The following is a 17,915-nucleotide window of genomic DNA, read 5'->3' as shown; positions in this document are numbered from 1 at the left end:
CTATTCCTCACATTACTTGGTATAAAGATGGACAGACAGTCAACAACCCTTCTAGATATGAGATTTCAAATAACAGTACAGAGTCAGTTCTTAAGATTAAATCAGCTACTGAACGCGATGATGGGAGATATACATGTAAAGCAGAAAGTGATCAGTTTAAAGGAGATGATGCTAAAACAAGTATTGGGCAACAGTTGAACACATATTGTATGTAAACAAACAATCAATCACTAAACTGTTGCATTTATTACAAAAACTTAAAAAGTAGAACATGTTAAAGGGTATTTTGGTTTGGAAAACATTCTTGTGTAAAAATTCTTGAAAGTTCAATATATCAAGTCAATACATTTTCCACAAAAAATACCATTTTCAACTGTTCTTTACATTACTGTTTTGTTACGTGATTAGAAAATGATACATTAGTGGTTGAGTGTAGGCCTACTATTGGGTGGCACAACATTCATGTTAAATTTGTTTACAATATCTCATCATTTTATACATACATTGATTCAAATGTAAAATTATCAAGTTTTTAGTTTAAACAAGCAGTGTTTAAATAATTTCTAAAAATTCTTGTAAACTAGTGTTACAATGTGTTAATTACAATAGTTACAATTTAAGTTTATATTTTGTTTAGATATCATTGTAAAATTTAAAACTGAAGATGGACTTGCAACTTTTACAGTAGAGGGATACCCAAAAACGTCATCAGTAGGCCTATTGATATTGCAAAACGGAGAAGTGATTAAGAAAGAAAATCATTCAGAAATTATAGAAACTGATGATATAACATGTGAATCAAATCTTACAAGTTATGCAGATAATGAAAGTCTTAATCACACAATAACACCGAAGAACTGCAATGCAGGTAAGTTTACTAAAAGGGAAAATATTTCCAAATGTATACAACTGCATTAACATTGTTTAATGATGATTATGAAAATGATGAATAATTAGCGCATACTGCGATTTGGATCTCTCCTGATTTCACGGTTGCTTCGTCAGTTTTTACAAAACAATCTAGGTCATCATTAAGTAACCAATTTAAATATTATAATGTAGGCCACATGCTGAGTTTATTTTATTTAACTGAGTAAAATAAGTTATACTTTATTGTACACGTTTTTCATTTTTAACCGTTGTAGCCTGTTCAATAGTGTATATATCAACATTTTGACATTGCGAATTGTTTAGGTTATTCTTTAGGTGCAGTGATAACCGTAGGCCTAACTGCAATCCTTTGCTCCGTCCCGACGTTTATACTAACTCGTTATATTTATGTAAGTACTTTTAAATCAATATACAATATTGACTTTCGCTAAAACGTATTTATACTGGTAACTACAAAAGATTTAAAAAAAAATGAAAATAGGCCTAAAAATGCAATTGAAATAGATATTATATCTACTGTTATCAGTATTGTTTCTTTAAGGTAAGACGAATAAAAGAAATCCATTTTAATTATCAAAATCCTCAATATCAAACATTACAATTTCCTTCAAATGTTGGAGATTACAACGAGATAAACACAGATCCGACTGTGGACGCTGGTGATACCAGGACGTCAAATAAAGCAAGCTTGTCTAGAACAAGAATACAGGTAAATATTTTGTATTAGGAAAACTAATATTAAAATTAATAAACCTGACCTGAACGAAATTTCAACTTTTCCCATTGCGACATTTGCGAACTGATTCAAAAGGTTTCAGAATAGAGTTTAACCTACTATTATCAATTTACAAATTGGAATTACCATTTGGTTGTTGACATTCAACACCAAGTATCACAAAATCGACAAAACATAATTATCTATTGCCTGCTTTACAGAGAGAAGAAGAAATTAAAAGTCAAAATCTTCAGGACCAAAGTCTGCAACTTTCGACAAGCTCTGATGATGAGGGATATGTGAAGCCTACGTCTAACGAAGCATGCATTGCAAAGGTAGAGGTAAAATCTTTTAAAATACATTTCATATTGTGTATCACCATTTCTTGCACCATCGGATGAGAAGCCTGACGATAGAAATAGAATGCACAAAATGCTCAGTACAAAGAAGCGCGAGGCCTATCAAATGTGTTGGAAGTTTCAGTGCGGTATACTTAATACTTGTACTTTTTAATTTACATTGCAATTGAGTCCTACTTTATATCATACATTAACAATCCGACAGTGCAAAAGCAGCGTTGTTTTTTGGATCGACTGGCGGGCAAATAACTAAATTTTTAAACATGGCACATTCATCAATAAAATTTTTATCAACTGAAAAGTTAAAAAGAATATTAATTGTCTCACACAAATTATAATAATAATATTTTTTTTACTCCTTTAGGAAAGAGTAGAAATTAAAATGGAAGTGGAGGTTTATGAAAAACATCATGATGTAATTAGTAGTGCGTCACAAAAAGGAAAGGTTGTAGAACCGTATTACTCTAAACAGTTCTATGAATAAATATTCGTGATCAACAAGATTAAGGTAAATTAAGTGAAGTAGTTAGTTAAACAAAAAAATCACTTTTTAAGAATACACGCGAAGAATTTAAAAAGCATGAATTCTAGAGAATTTGGAAATGAAATACTTTCCCATGGTATTTTTACATTTTAACATTTGCCTGTTACTCAAAGTAAGCGGTGCTGATTGCTAGTTTAAAAAAACTAATTATTTAAAACCAAAGTTTTGCGGTAGAAACAGCCTACTCTGTACATTACATATTATATTTCACGGGATGCTAGGGACAGTTGAAATTGCGCGCCAACTGGAGAGGAAGTTTAGATTAGATCAGCATTAGAGCCTACATAGTACTACCGTGGTAGTACTCAAGTATAAATAATATCGGTAGGCCTACCTATAGAGCTTTATATTGTAAACGATAGCACACGATTGTGGTATCATATCAATCAATCAATCAATCCATGCACAAGTTCGCAACAATATGTACAGTTAATAGATTAAATGAATGGATTGAAATGCAGACGTTTAGAAAACTGTTTTTGTAAACCTGTAAATAAACTATAAAATTAAACTCACACCGAAAATGTATTAAATTTTATTGTACGATACTCTATTGACAAGATACACAATCATGCAATAATCACGTTGTGCTCTTGTTATTGTAATATTAAAAACTTACTTATTGAGTATTTACATTTTAGTACTGGGTTCACAAATACAAATGCTAGATGATTACAATAATAACGTTAGTGATACAAATTATCTTATATTTATATTATTATAATTATCATATATATATATGTTAATAAAGTTAAACAGGTCTAATGTTGATGTTAGTGCTGTTGATGACATTGCTAATTACTATACCTTTTCCTCTTCTGTAATCTCACTATTCACATTTCAACCTTATTATTTTGAAGTAGGTAGCAACTTTTGGTTATGCCATTAAGCTAGGTGGAAATACATAAAAGATAATAACGACTTATACTAATAAAACAAATTACCATTTCATACTACAACCTATTATATTGTTATAAATCATTTTATTTCCTACATACAAAACAAATTATTATCTGTATAAATAAGACAACAATGTTAAATCTAAAAACAAGACAATAAAATAGTGTAGATGCTATTTACTGTATAATGTTTTATCTTTTTTTTTACATAATTTCTTGGTTAGAAATCAACTGCATTCCAATATTATAACCCTTTGTTTCTGAACCATAACTGTAAACACACACTATTCCCTTTGCTTCTTCTTTCCCTTCTTTTACACTGTAGTAAGCTAGGTCAGATTCTTCTGCATTCACTGCACCTAGTGTGTTAAACTGAGACCATGTTTTACAACCATCTTCACTTAAGTAAAGTGTAAGATCCTTATTTGTTTCATTTCCATGACTTGCCATTGCTATTTGGTTGAACTCATCTGTCTTGGTTGGTAAACATACAATACCACCCTAGGTAATAATAACATTTTAATTAAATTATTACAACATGTTCTATTCAACAAGAAAAAGCATTTTTAGTTATGTAGATCTTTCTAGATCTGATCTATCTAGACAATACATTAGATATACAAGACTTCTTGCATGTAGATTACCTGACATTTTGGATTTGTCTCTAACAATTCATTGTCAATTTCAAATGTTTCACATCCATCATTGCTGTATGCAGTCAAACGTTGCTTACTATTGTACAATGAACAGCTGATGTAAACTTTGTCATTTGCATATTCAAGAACCTAATAAACACATGAGATATTATGCCAAAATGGCACTTAAAGCAGTAAACTAAAGTTTGTGTTTGACAAAAATAATCCAATCTCAAACTAAACCATAGAGATACTATTAAACTAATAGAGTGTCAACTGAGCAACAGTGTAGTTATGCAAACATGGCAGTAAACATATTTATAATCAGGTATATTTATTTACTTATTAAAGACATTCTGGTACATACAGTAGGTAGCAAAAGGCTAAAGAATTCTGCAAACAATGTATAGTCAAGTTAAAATATATAAAAATATTATTACATTTTTATACATAACATGCAAACTTTATCATGTAAAAATCAATTGCAATTCAATTTTAATGTGAAGATTATTTTTAATAAATATACCTTTATGAATGAATTAATGAAAAAAAAGAATATTATCTTATAAAATAAGAATAACTGGCTTATCTGAGTCGCCATGCAATTAATGCAGCCATATCAAAATGGTCTCTTTCCATTGTGGAATTATTTTTGAATGCGTTACAGTTGACAGTCTAGTTCTTATAATTCTTTGAATGAAACTCAGTCTCTTCAAGCAATGCTTCTTTAATCTTACTTGTATGTGTTCTCCTAAGGTAGCATATTGTGGTTTAACAGTATTTAGAAGTTCCCAACTGTTAAGGTTATCAGTACTCCAAAGATTTTCTACACAAACAAAAGATTTGCAGAATTCATACTTTTCTCACAATTTTCTAAAAATAAAATTTGTCAGATAAAATCTTTAAGGTGTTTGTAAAGGAGGAAAATCAATGCTTCTTTAAATATAGACCTATGAGATGCATACCAGTGTTCTCTCCAGCATATACAATATCCCAGGTGTCACCATTATCAGTACTGGTCATTACAAATAGTTTTCCTGCAAAAACAACACAAACACAATTCTCCAAATTCCACACAAAAAAAACAATGTCACTGTTATATTTATTTTTAATGATACACAATACAATTAGTGATTTACAATTATGTTATGTTAAATTACAGTATGTTGAACTTACAAAAGATTATTGATTTTTGATTGAATATTAATATTTAAGCACATCCATAATTTTACAAAAGTTTATTAATTGTGTTACTTTTCTTACTCTCGTTATTGTCCAGATTTTCAACTCCTGCAATAATTAATTTCCCTGAATCTAAACATACACCATGACCTAGGCCTGAAAAATAGAAAGTTGTTGGCAAAAGATTTCACATAAAAACCGAGAAAATACACATCAAACCATATATTAGACAAAATAAATCATGGATACAAACCCTGAAAAGTGCATTAATCTCAGCTTTAATATTTGAAAATAACTTACTTTGAATATCGCCTGGAGAGTTTTCTACATTACATGCTTCAATCCAATTCTCTCCATTATCATCAGAGTTCAGCCTTATCATCTTCCTCTCTTTTGTGTTGTTTTCATTTTTAACACACATTAGAATCACTTTTCCATTATTTGTTACAATTGGTACTGGATTATGATAGCTGTACAGTAAATATTAAACAATTTTTAAGTTAAAAAATAGTCATGGTAATTTTATAATAATTAGTGCTTTAAAATAAGATTTGTAATTGTATCCCCCTTTTTTTAAGCAAATACATTTCATTAAAGGATTGTACTTAAGAATTAGAATCTAATTTTGTATGTGAATTTTTAAAATAAACTTTAATAATCTTTTATGCAATACAAAATTAGATTAATATTTTCATTCTCTAATACCTTGTATCTTTTTCATGTAAAATAACTCTTGATTCTTCCCATTCAATAAAACTCTTCTTGTTCATCTTTCCTCTTCTCATTATTACATCCGAGTTGTTTTTCACACAAAAGACAAGTAAATGGGAATTCAAAAAGACTACCGCAGGATGTCTATAAACCAAGAAAAAAAAAGGAAATGGGAAACAAAACCAAACAATTTACAATTATGAATGGATATCAACAAACCAATCATGCAGTTTTAAATGTTTTGATTTTTAGAATCATGGTGGTAATAAATATTAAGGCAATTACCTGTATGTGTTACCTAGTTCATCAACTCCAGTAAACACATCAACTACAAAAACAAAATATATTAATGTATAGGTGTCAGCAAACTTGACTTACTTACATACTTTAAAATAACAAGTCAAACCATTAAATTTCAAACTGATTTGTCCTTTTAATTGGGTATATTTGAAATCAACGTTATTAATAATATTTCAATTATATTACAAAAAGAAGCAACTAAACGTAAATGGAGCAAACATTTTAAAAAATATCTATATTCTTAATTTTATGTATTGAACTGATTGTTTACTATTGTGAATAAATGGCCAAATGGCAGAAGAGAAATTTATTATTAACAAGTACTATAAATACATTTCAATCACATGGTTTACATACTATTTGATTGATTATAATAGCCAGTCTATAGGTATAAAATAATACAATACAGTCAACATTAATATCAGTTTTTATGGAAAATTAAATATTTTAAAATCTACTTACATTGTACAGACAAGTTTGCTAATTTGGTCATTGGTGTACAGTGCTCAATCTCAAGTTTACACATGTACTCTCCAGCATCAGTTACCGACACTTGCTCAAACTCTAAGCTTGTTTCATTATCCTTAAAAGTTGCTTTATATCTTTCTGGTACATTTGCTATCTTCTGATTGAATGTATCAGAAGTAAATATCATCTTGTATTCACCACAAGTCTTCTTATACCAATTGATAGATTTTACTGGATTCTTAATTTGATACCTGCAAGTTAAAACAGCTTTATCTTCAACTGTCACAAGACAGTCATTTAGTGTCATATCTGAAAGTAGGAATATACAATTATTTTTCACTATTATTGTTAATAAAACACCACATTTGCCATTTCTAAACATATTACTTCCAAGGTTGTATATTAGTAGTGTAGTATTTAATTCCAGCAAAGAAATGTTTTTAGATATATTACCTTGAACTGTTAAAGTTCCAGAACAACTGTATGTTTTCTGTCTTCCTGCAATTTTCACTTCACATATGTACTCTCCTGCATCTTCAAATTCAACATTGCTGATGTTGAGATATACATTGCTCTGACCCACAAATCCAATTTCATAGCGTGATGTTGGCTCAGGTGACTGTGATGATGTTGGATCAGGTGACTGTACGGATGTTGGATCAGGTGACTGTACGGATGTTGGATCAGGTGACTGTACGGATGTTGGATCAGGTGACTGTACGGATGTTGGATCAGGTGACTGTACAGATGTTGGATCAGGTGACTGTATGGATGTTGGATCAGGTGACTGTACGGATGTTGGATTAGGTGACTGCCATGATGTCAGCTCTTTTGCTTCACCTTCAACCTGCTTATACCATGTGATATTAGATATTTCAGCAGACTTATCAAAATATGTAAGTTTCAACAACAACTTATCACATTCCACACCTTTATTGGTTATAACATCAGGAATATCCATTTTTATAGGACCTACAAATACAAATGGTTCAAACAAAATTTAATTAAAAACAAACATTTTTGTCACCATTATACAGTAACTGCAACTTGTAAGAGTTGCTTACTTTTTTTGGGAGTAGGCCCTTGTTTCTATATATAAAAAAAGAATCAACTCATGTAATGATACCATAATATTGTCGTAGACTGAATTCATTCAAACTAACTAGAACAGTGTAATAATATAGTTCATCAAATTAAGTGTTATTTGACGATGTTCAATTTTAGAGCTTGGTTGTTAAATTACGATTTATACATTAATACAATTTTGTTATACTTTACATTACAAACTTTGAATGCAATAGTGAGAATTAAGAAAACGATTATAGGAGTAATAATTTTTGATGATGGTTCGGTGTAATGAGGCTGTTACCGCGACTGCGAGAGGACATGTTTTTGGAGCGCCGATAACTGAGATTGAGGTTAATAACATCCGTTATTTATCTTTATGCATCTGATTGATTAAACCTGTTAAACTTCAAATTTTAGATTGATATTATTTTGTTCTAAGGTACGTTAGTTACAGTAGATGATAAAAGTAGTTTGCACGATATATTAAGTAACTTTAGGCTAGGCTCGAATGAATGTTATTCGCAACCGAGTTATGTTGGAAATGTTCGCTTTGTGCCAACAGAATCAGCTAGTGTACCTCGCTGTCAAATCAGTCATAGAGTGGTACAAATTGAGTTAATAATTACATTGGAGATATTGTTTCTCAGGCTAGTTGTGTGTCAGTGATTGACCTATAAATAATTATATTATTGAGGGAAGAGTATAATTATTGGATTATGAGTATTTATTATGTTGCGAGGATTATGTTCACGGAACATGAGTTTTATCGATAAAATGGTGGATTTGTAAACTAGTTTTTGACCGATGAGGGCGTCATGCTGTAGTTGATTAAGATTTATTTTATGATTGGTGGCGCTATAGTTGTAAACAAAGATTCAAGATGGCTGCGCCCATGTGGATCTAGCGTCAGATTTTAAATGAATATTTTAGAGTTTTGAGCTAGTTATAAGTAGTATAGAAGAGTAATAGATAATTAGGTTGGTTAGTTTATACTATTGTGGCTTATATTGATTATTGTTTTTAGTGTTTTGCACAAGTGAGATTTGACCACAAAATTGGAGGATTACCGTCATTTTTTTGAGTTGAGGATTTAAGATAGTTTATCTCTAGTTGGGTAAGTCAGAATGGCCAAGTGCTAGATTGTTGATATCATGTATTATTATGGGTACAATGCTACTGATTGAGGCCTAGTTAATGATTTTATCAGAAATATTCTTAATGCGATATAAAGAAATGTTAAGAACTTGTTGTTTGTTTTGAGATATTTATATAGTTGAGATAGATAATGTATTGTCAACTTTTATACTTTTTGTTAAAGAATTTCTCTAATTGTTTTTTAGGGGTTTTGTTTTTTTGTATTTTTGTTTCATTGCTGTTGTGTTCTTCACCTTGAGGTACGGATATTCACAAATAAAGAATACCAAATTGCAACCAATCTTTTTATTGTATCGTCGTTACTTCTGGTGTGTGCGTCCTGACAAGACATAAGTAGAATAGAACCCGAACGACGACAATATGAACACAGTTTCAAAACAGTAGATATTAATGACAGAATGAACCAAATATTGGAATTCAAACAACAACAAAACTACCTAAGAAATGCTTTTGTTGATGAGTATTGCTATAAGCAAGTGTGTGGGAAAATGTTGTTTACATCTTCAAATTTACAGTATGTTTGATTTGGATTCACAATAAGAATTTGCAACCTCTGGTATTCCAGGTATTTTAATTTGGCAGCATATACATTACCTTTAACCGTTAGCCTTCCAGAACATCTGTATATTTTCTGTCTTCCTTTAACTTCTACTTCACATATGTACTCTCCTTCATCTTCAGGTTCAACATTGTTGATATTAAAACATACACTGTTCTTTGAATCCAAATATTCACATTCATAGCGTGAATCAGGTGATGTTAACAACATCTTTGCATCACCTTCAACATACTTAATACACCATGTGATTTTGGATATGTTAGCAGAATCATCAACATATCTTATGTTTAACAACAATGTAGCACTCTTGAAACCCTCATAGATAGTAACATCAGAAATCTCCATTTTGATAACATCTATAAAAGACATTTCCAGGAAAAAATGTTTTTAAACAAAAATATATTCATCAGCTTAATACAAAATTTACATTATATTTTGCTAGTAAATAATAGATTATCAATATGCATATTATTACACAGGATAAACAAACATTCCATGTTATAGGCCTTTTAAAGAAAAAAAGATAAAATGTGTACTTTGTATTTAAATTTCTTTTTCAATGAACTTCTGGAAATACTACAGTAGGCAATCTCTTGGCAAGCTTAAACATGCACAAGCCTAAGGTTGATAAATTCCCTTAACTTCACTTTATCAAGCATTATAAACATCAACATTTTCTCAACTGTACCATATACTTTACTATCACACACATTTTCTAAACCAGACAAAAAAAAATAAACAGGTTCTCATTTAATTCTATAAAGTTACCTTCCTTCACTGTCAGATGTGTAGTATCTTTCAGTATTTTTTCTCCATCAACTGGCTTCACTTCACATTGATACATCCCAGCATCACCAAGTATAACATTCTTTATCTTCAAAGACAGAATGCTATTTTGGTAACTTGTTACTTCAAATCTAGAATCTTGAGAACAATCCTCAATCTCTGTTGTGCCATCTTCCTTAATCTTCTTCCACTTGTAACCTGTTAATGGCATATCTGATGGTCCATATCTGCACTTCATTTCAAAATTATTGATACCTTCTTCTGTTGAGTACCCATGATTTTTCCTCTCAATCCCTTCAAGAAATATATAAGCTGATGAAATTTGCTCTTAAGCTTTGTCTACACCATCAAACTTTACAAAATAATGTGATGTGCCCATATATGGACATGATGATGTCATATCACTACCGTATTTGAGCATCACTACCATATTTTGGAACATCACACTTTTTTGTCAAACTAGTTTTATAGTGTAAACAGAGCTAAGTTACATTGTTATAATTCATTTTACATAGATGAAGGAATGGTGGCCACTACTTATCCACTAGATAGATAAAAATTATGAACTTAACACATGGAACTGATTTAACTTAAACAATTATTTAATACATTATTTAATTGTAATCTTATCTGACATGGTAGAGTGAAGTGATTAAAAAAATAATAAAAATAATAAAATAAATCTTTTATAAAACTCACAATAAACAGTTAAATTTTTGACACCTTGACCTGGCTGTCTATTGCCCTCTATGTTGCAGTTGTACTCTCCTGAATCAGATATCACGAGATTTGAAACCGTTAGACCGATTTTTCCTCTTCCATTTGTAAACACTGAAAAGTAAATATATATTAATTGCAGATGATTTACCTTCAAGTTGAAAGTAAAATATTAATTTGATATCCACCATTCAATAATAAAATGGGCTTTTGTATATAGATCAATGAATAAAATACTGGTATGTTGATATACACGAAAGTTCCTATTCTACTTAAAACAAACTTCATCTTTTATGAAGGAATCAGCTTTAAATAAATGTAATGTCACTTTGTAAATGTCATATTAAAAGAAAATATCATGGTTTTTACTTACTTGAGTGCTTATCAGATCTAAAAAAAAAGAAAGAATGAAGAAAGAATTAGAATTTAAAACAAACAATAACACAAGGTAATTTACTAAACCATTGAATGTAAAATTTAAAGGTTATTGTAAGGGAATTTATTCATCTTATACCACACAAAGTGGGAGTATAAAATACAGTGGTATAAAAAAAGCAATATACTACGAAAAGTAAGTTCACCAAAGATTTACAAATAAGCGCAGCAAAGATTCCAACAAACACATAGTGATATTCACTAAATTAAGCATATTGAAGATCACAAAGTATGCGACGAAGATTGTAACTTTAGAGCAGGGAAAAAAAGTTAAGAATCAGAATTCAGATCAAAATCAGTTATGTTTATAAACCAAAATACATTGTTGGTGTTTGTAGATGTAGCACACAAAATAGAAGCTTGTGGTTTAAAGGTGCTTGATGTACATAGTGTATTTTATTTAGAATTCAGTTAACAAACAAATATTGGCAGATACAGCTGTACTACACAGTAACTAATAAACAAAAGAATAAAAGTAGAAAATGATTAGATAAATAAGATGATAGATAATATTCTGATGTTTTAAATTGTCAACATAAATAATCTAAGCAATTAAAGCAAAACATTAAATAAGCTTTTCTGGCTATAGTACCACAAACCGTTACCTTTCATTTGAGTCTTTTGCTAAAACAACATAAAAACAACAACAATACAACTTAGTCTTAGAAAAATATACAGAATCTGTTGAAGGGCAAAAATATTATAGGAAACATGCTTTTTAAAAATAAAATCCAATTGAGTAGTAGCAACAAATTGTACATAAATAAAATCTTAATATAAATTGCATGTAGATGTCCTCTAGCCTTTTTTTCTTGTAGTTTCAGCTTCAGTCAGGTTCGGTAATCTTTATTTCTACTTTTTCATAAGTAAAGGTTACACACAGTAGACAATATGGTAATACAAGGGAAATGAGTATCCCCGACTTTTACATGAAAAAGTACAAAGAAACAAAGGAAAAAAATAAGGTAGATCTTAAAAATCAAAGGCAGTGTTAGAGTACTTAATTAATGGTTGCAAATGTTATAGAATGTAAGAGGTAATATATATATATATATAACATACTCCCAGATCAGTAAAATTATTCCATTGACTACCAAAATTTAAGTTTCAATATTAACCACCATTTTAGCTGTTTTTTAGTCTCATTCCAAAATTGTTTATATCTCTACCAAGCTACCTTCTTTGTTTTCCACTCTTATTCAGACTCCACCCTGGCTCCCTTTGTTATATTTCTTTTATTCATGTCCACCCAGGCAGCACTTGCCAGCTTTATACTATGATGTTATCCAAATTCCTTCACTTGCACTGATGAAGGGCTAGTGTTGCCCGAAAGCTCTGCTAACTTTTCTGGCTGTTTACTTTATCGTTTTGATTTAGCTTTTCGCTTTTTTATTTTTGTATCTCCATTGAGATCCAGCCACTGATACCCACAGCATTGTCATTTTTCTCAGTAATTTGCCTTTGGATTTATATATATAAACCTAGAAACTAACATTTCATTAAAATATTTAGCCAGAAATAAACTGTATATAACAAAGAACCACTGAATTGGAATACCAGTTTTTAAAAACAAATAACAAACAAAATCTTGTTGAATGATGCTGCTACATGCATACCCTCTGCTCTATGTTTGTTTGTTTATTCAATTGACCAAACCTAGAGAATATTCTATTTGCAAAAAGGGTTTGTCTATAAATTAAAAAGAGCCTGTACTTATCTTTCACGTGTTAATTTTTTGATGATTGTTAAAAGCCAATGAATTAAAAAACCCAAGAAACATTATCAAATAATATCCTATGCATCGTTAGGATTTATAGGATTAGAATTGGAAGTGAGAAATTATTTTCAAAAATGAGGACGCCTCATTCTAAAGCTTTTATGTTAATAAATTCTTACTGTATGATTGTTGCCGAAATGTCATCCTTTTAAACAAAAAACATAAAAAATACTTTACTGATCAGTAGTATTGAGTTTGAGATTTATCAAGCAAAACGTAAACAAAATTGATTAATTGATTAATAAAATATTATTACAGATATAGGATTTTGATTTCAGACTTTTAAAAATAGAGCAGAGAGAAAGAATTGAATTTTAATATCAGAAAAATTTACCATCCCACATCATGAACTCATATTCAATAAATCTTGCCATCTACAGCTAATTAATCTATTTTGTATTGTCGGTTGGAGGTGGTCAAGTTTGTTAAAATTCTACCCATAATTCAATATACACAATATATAGTGCAAATAGGATTATATATCTTTTGATTTGCTCATGTGTTTAACATTTTAATGTCATCATGTTTTTATTACATCTGAAAAAGAATTCTAAAGTCAATCTGTTCATATTGACAATAAAAGTATCAGGTAATATCGAATTTACTTTTTCAAAATGGAAACCTCAGCTTTGAGAATACATTATAGTGACAACAAATGTTAACATTTCCCCTACCAAATACTAAAAAAGTATTCTAGAAAATAATATAAAAGTTTACCTTCCTCTTCAGAAATTTCAGTATTAACATCAGATGTTGCTTGATGTTGTGCTAAAAGTTCAGTATCTTCATCATCAGGATTTGTCTTTGAAAAAAAACAATTATATTTTGTTAATATAGTAAAACCCATAAGGGTCACATTTGGCTCATAATAAGGTTGGCCATAGTGCTACAATATAATAAATTGCGTCTCATTTATTTCACAGATAAGTATCCCCTTAATTGGGGTGGCCCTTGAACAGAGGTGTCCCAAAGAATAGGTTTTACTCTAATTAGAAAAAAAAGGATAACATTTTATTGTTAAAAAACAGAATTCAAGTACCAAAGAGGAATCAAATTGGAGGAGTCAAAATTTCCTTTTCGAAACACCACAAAACACACAATACTTTATTAAACAAACATGTCTTTTTTCTTTTTGTATCTTTGTACTTTCAATTCAAGGAATGAAGGATTTAGTATTTTCACAATACCTCTGAACTTTGTTCAGATTCAGTGGCTGCTGTTGGTTGTTGTACAGCAGTTTCGTCAGTTGTTGTATCCTTGTTAGGTAATTGTATTACAACAGCAGGTAACTCTGCACCATCAGGACCTTGTCTTTCAATGACCATCATCTGATACTCTTCACCACCTCTATTGCCACTGCTATAAGGAACACAATACAAGATAATAATATTAAACTACAAAGAAGACCTATGCATCACCAGGACATTCTCTTTTATTAACCATAACCTTTCAATAAAATTTGTAATTAGCTAAAATATAATAATCAAAATAAATCCCACCAATGTTACAAACTCAACTCACCTCCTTCCATGTTTCTTTTTATCTTTATTGTTGTATTTAACTATTAAATAAAAATAAGAAAATATTCATCTAATGTACAGGTATAATGAAAAGAAATCGACAGTAAGCCATTAACAATGATATACAAACAATGTATCATTCTCCCAGCAGAATAAAGTAAAAAAGTGCTGTATTTAAAAACTTTTATATATCAATAATAACAACATCAGACTACTAACTTTTAGAACTGTCAGAAATGATGACTTGAGAAACAATGACCTACTAACAAAATTAAAATATGTAACTTACCTTTATTTATGCAGTATTCAATACAAAAAAATCCAAAAAAGTAAAGACAGCAATAACAGACAAACTGACAGACTGTTTTACAACTAATGAATTGCTTTTGATTTGAACCAAGCACCTTGTTGTCTTTCTTTATTTCAAAAGTCTTGAACCTTGCAATACTTGGACGGTATTTAAAACTCATCACAACTGGATTACCACCTTCAACTCTCACTATATCATTATCTTGATTGCTCCACTCAATGTTCTTGTAAAAAATAAAATCTAAAACAAAATAAATTTTTTTAAATTAAAATAAATCCTATTGGTCTACCAATATACTGTAAAAGCAATCTTTGTATCAATATCATTATGAAATATTATGTAATCTATGTCCATGCAGTATTTATTTCGTTTCATTACTCATCAAACTACAATTAATAATCAAAATCCCAAAAATAAAAAATTCTAAATAAAAAATTCTAAATAAAAACATTCTAATAGTACTCCATGTAACCCTAACATAGTTGAGGGTTTCAAATTTGTGAATACTGTTATTAAAATTCACTGAAATAAAAAGGGCTTATGATATTCAAAAGTGACATTAAGTAATACAGTACATGATACTTACAAACAAGAAGAAGTAACCATGTCAATAAACCAACAAACAAAATAATCAGAATTATGGCGTATGATGATCCTGAATCTTCTGAAATAACTGTTAACAACAAATTTATTTTCAATTATAAACAATTATCAAAACAAAGTTATTTCAATGGAAATACATCTTATCGTTGAAAAACCTCTATCAATGTTTTAATGAATATACATTACAGTTAAATATCCTGCAGCAGTATTTACTGTGATTTTTAAAAATGCAATTAGTGAATTCTTCAACTGACCACAATTTTATAAAAATGTTTCTATTTCTGGTTAAGAAGAATGGCTGTGCCAATTTCCAGTCTTATTGGTGTTCTGCTTTGCGATATTGTGTTAACTGCTAATGAGGAAGGTTGGATGTTTCATGGGGAAGATGGAAAAGGCAGAATATGTTGTGATATGGTAGTTACTTTAGTACGGTAGTTGTTGTCTTGATGAACATGAAATAAAGCAATATTTTGCGATGTTAATCATCATGTTATTAATGTCTGACAGTTGCATTGTTTCAAATTGTGTTTTAACAAAAAGGAGTGTTTAAAGAGCAATGTACAGGGCCGTAGCCAGGATCTGTCAAGGGGGGGTTCGGACACTAAATATTTGGGTCAACCCGCCCCTCCCCCTGGGGGTGGGGCCTGATGCGAAGCGAATTTTGTTAAATGTCACCCCTAGATGGCCGGAAAAGACACTCTCGTGCAGTATGCTACCAATGAGCAAAAAGATCGTACTTTTTTCCTCCTTCTCAAACACGTCGATAATTTAAAGGACGATAACTATTTGTTGCCGTATGTTAGATCGTGCTCTGTGCGGAACCGCCGATTGCTTGATCATTTACTCCGTATTTTGTTTTGCGTTCAAGTTCAATGCGAACGTACATCTAGGAGCAGCCCCGAAAAAAGCACACTGGTTGAAGGCAAATGCTATTTGCTAGCTCTATCTATAATATTTATTTACAGCAATTTGTTGAGGAATATAAATATTTAAATAGGTGATATTGATACATTTTAGTACGTATCGGCTGGTGGTCTAGAAAAAAATAATCGGATGCCATAATGTGAACTATTATAGTGTAAAATATTAATATTCACTATAATCCTCTATGATACATTATACTTTATGCATGCTGCCTGACTGCCAGTGATCTAAACAATTATAGGTACGCAGTTGTCTGGCGGTGTCCTTTGTACGAATCGTTCGTGCCCCAGTTCGCTATGAGACGCGTCAATATCATGTTACATGCAGGGACCAAACATTTATTTTTCAGGTTAAAATCGGCAATTCATTTGCAGCTTTTAGAAATTTACAGACACGTATCGCTAGTTGACGCTCATACAGAGAAGAAGGTTCACGAACAAGTTTACGAATTTTTCAATTTACAAACAACTTTTTGTACTGTGGGGCACGTATTTGGAGGATTTTTGGAGATGAGGGTGAGGTATTGGGCATGTCGGGGATGGGGGTTCGCAGTCGGTTAAGGGGGGTTCGCTGTAAAGGGGGGGTTTGCCCGAACCATAAAAACCCCCCCTGGCTACGGGCCTGATGTATTTTGGTGATCTACTTGGTATATCCCACTTTTATTTTATCATCTTTTAAAATATTGAAATACATTGCACGTAATAAATAAAATCAAAAAAAATTTTCTTTTAACATTCATTTTCTTCTACACATTAACATTGTTTTATACTATTTTCTAATTTGTTAACTCATATTGACACATTTGTTTAATCATTTTGTTTTTTCTCTTAACTTTCTTTCTCTTTTGAGACATCACTACGATGATTAAATCATCTTTTAACAATGGTTGGTTGCATTTTACATTAAACTAAATACCACCAACATGTATTGCTCAGTCACTAACCTAACTTGGTAAATACAGTATGGTGACGTACCTTTCATATTGCCTGTAGGCCCATCTGTAGGTCTACCAGCTTTGGGCCTACAGTTCTCCAGTGTGGCTGTGTCATTAAGGTTTCCATTCTCTGCAAAACATGTAAGACTTGATTGACATATCTCGTCATCTATTTTTATAGTTGCTGTATTTTCTTCTTTCTCAACCACTTCCCCATCTTTTAATATCAATACCGATAATGGCTTGGGATGGCCCTCCGCTATACATGTCGCTAAACCACCTTCAGATGTAAACTCAACAGTGATATCTGAAAAAGGAGTACAAGATCAGCTCAGATGTCAATGTAAATTAATTTTATCTGTAGGTCTAACATTCAAGCAATGTATTATTCTTTCTGGTGAATGGTATATACTATCAACCAGG

General features: G+C 30.7%; 1 protein-coding gene across 3 annotated transcripts; it reads right to left on the bottom strand.

Moving 5' to 3' along the window:
• Nucleotides 1–3,058: 3,058 nt before the first annotated feature.
• On the bottom strand, nt 3,059–17,904 carry LOC140056259 (uncharacterized). 3 transcript variants are annotated; one of them, XM_072101566.1, is made up of 22 exons: nt 17,726–17,851; nt 17,533–17,622; nt 15,618–15,704; nt 15,011–15,271; nt 14,723–14,762; nt 14,389–14,560; nt 13,919–14,003; nt 12,030–12,048; nt 11,363–11,379; nt 10,972–11,103; nt 10,255–10,566; nt 9,522–9,842; nt 7,158–7,676; nt 6,699–7,013; nt 6,222–6,264; nt 5,931–6,080; nt 5,526–5,695; nt 5,307–5,381; nt 5,009–5,080; nt 4,781–4,869; nt 4,053–4,193; nt 3,059–3,909 (listed from the first exon to the last, which is right to left on the bottom strand). In XM_072101566.1, exons 1-22 carry the CDS (start codon nt 17,757–17,759, stop codon nt 3,613–3,615), a joined length of 3,441 nt encoding a protein of 1,146 aa, XP_071957667.1. In that variant the 5' UTR covers nt 17,760–17,851; the 3' UTR covers nt 3,059–3,612. The 3 variants fall into 3 exon arrangements, 2 of the variants coding, with proteins under 2 accessions (XP_071957667.1, XP_071957668.1); XR_011846745.1 differs by lacking the exon at nt 3,059–3,909 and having other exon boundaries at nt 4,135–4,193; nt 4,781–4,916; nt 17,726–17,904; XM_072101567.1 differs by lacking the exons at nt 3,059–3,909; nt 4,053–4,193 and having other exon boundaries at nt 4,727–4,916; nt 17,726–17,904.
• Nucleotides 17,905–17,915: the final 11 nt, after the last annotated feature.

The sequence above is a fragment of the Antedon mediterranea genome, chromosome 8, assembly GCF_964355755.1.
Source record: "Antedon mediterranea chromosome 8, ecAntMedi1.1, whole genome shotgun sequence".
In the NCBI taxonomy this organism is placed as follows: Eukaryota; Metazoa; Echinodermata; class Crinoidea; order Comatulida; family Antedonidae; genus Antedon; species Antedon mediterranea.
Note: the sequence above shows the minus strand (reverse complement) of the source record. Positions and strands in the feature narration are given on the sequence as shown.

Bases quoted from the DNA above. Each gene is read 5' to 3' on its own strand.
- LOC140056259 (XM_072101566.1), bottom strand. From the start codon at position 17,759: ATGTATAGCGGAGGGCCATCCCAAGCCATTATCG. The intron at 10,567-10,971 runs GTGAGTTTTATA...TATTTCTTGAAG, and splicing joins CAAAAATTTAACTGTTTATT to GGATTGAGAGGAAAAATCAT. The intron at 9,843-10,254 runs GTAACTTTATAG...TGTCTTTTATAG, and splicing joins ACATCTGACAGTGAAGGAAG to ATGTTATCAAAATGGAGATT.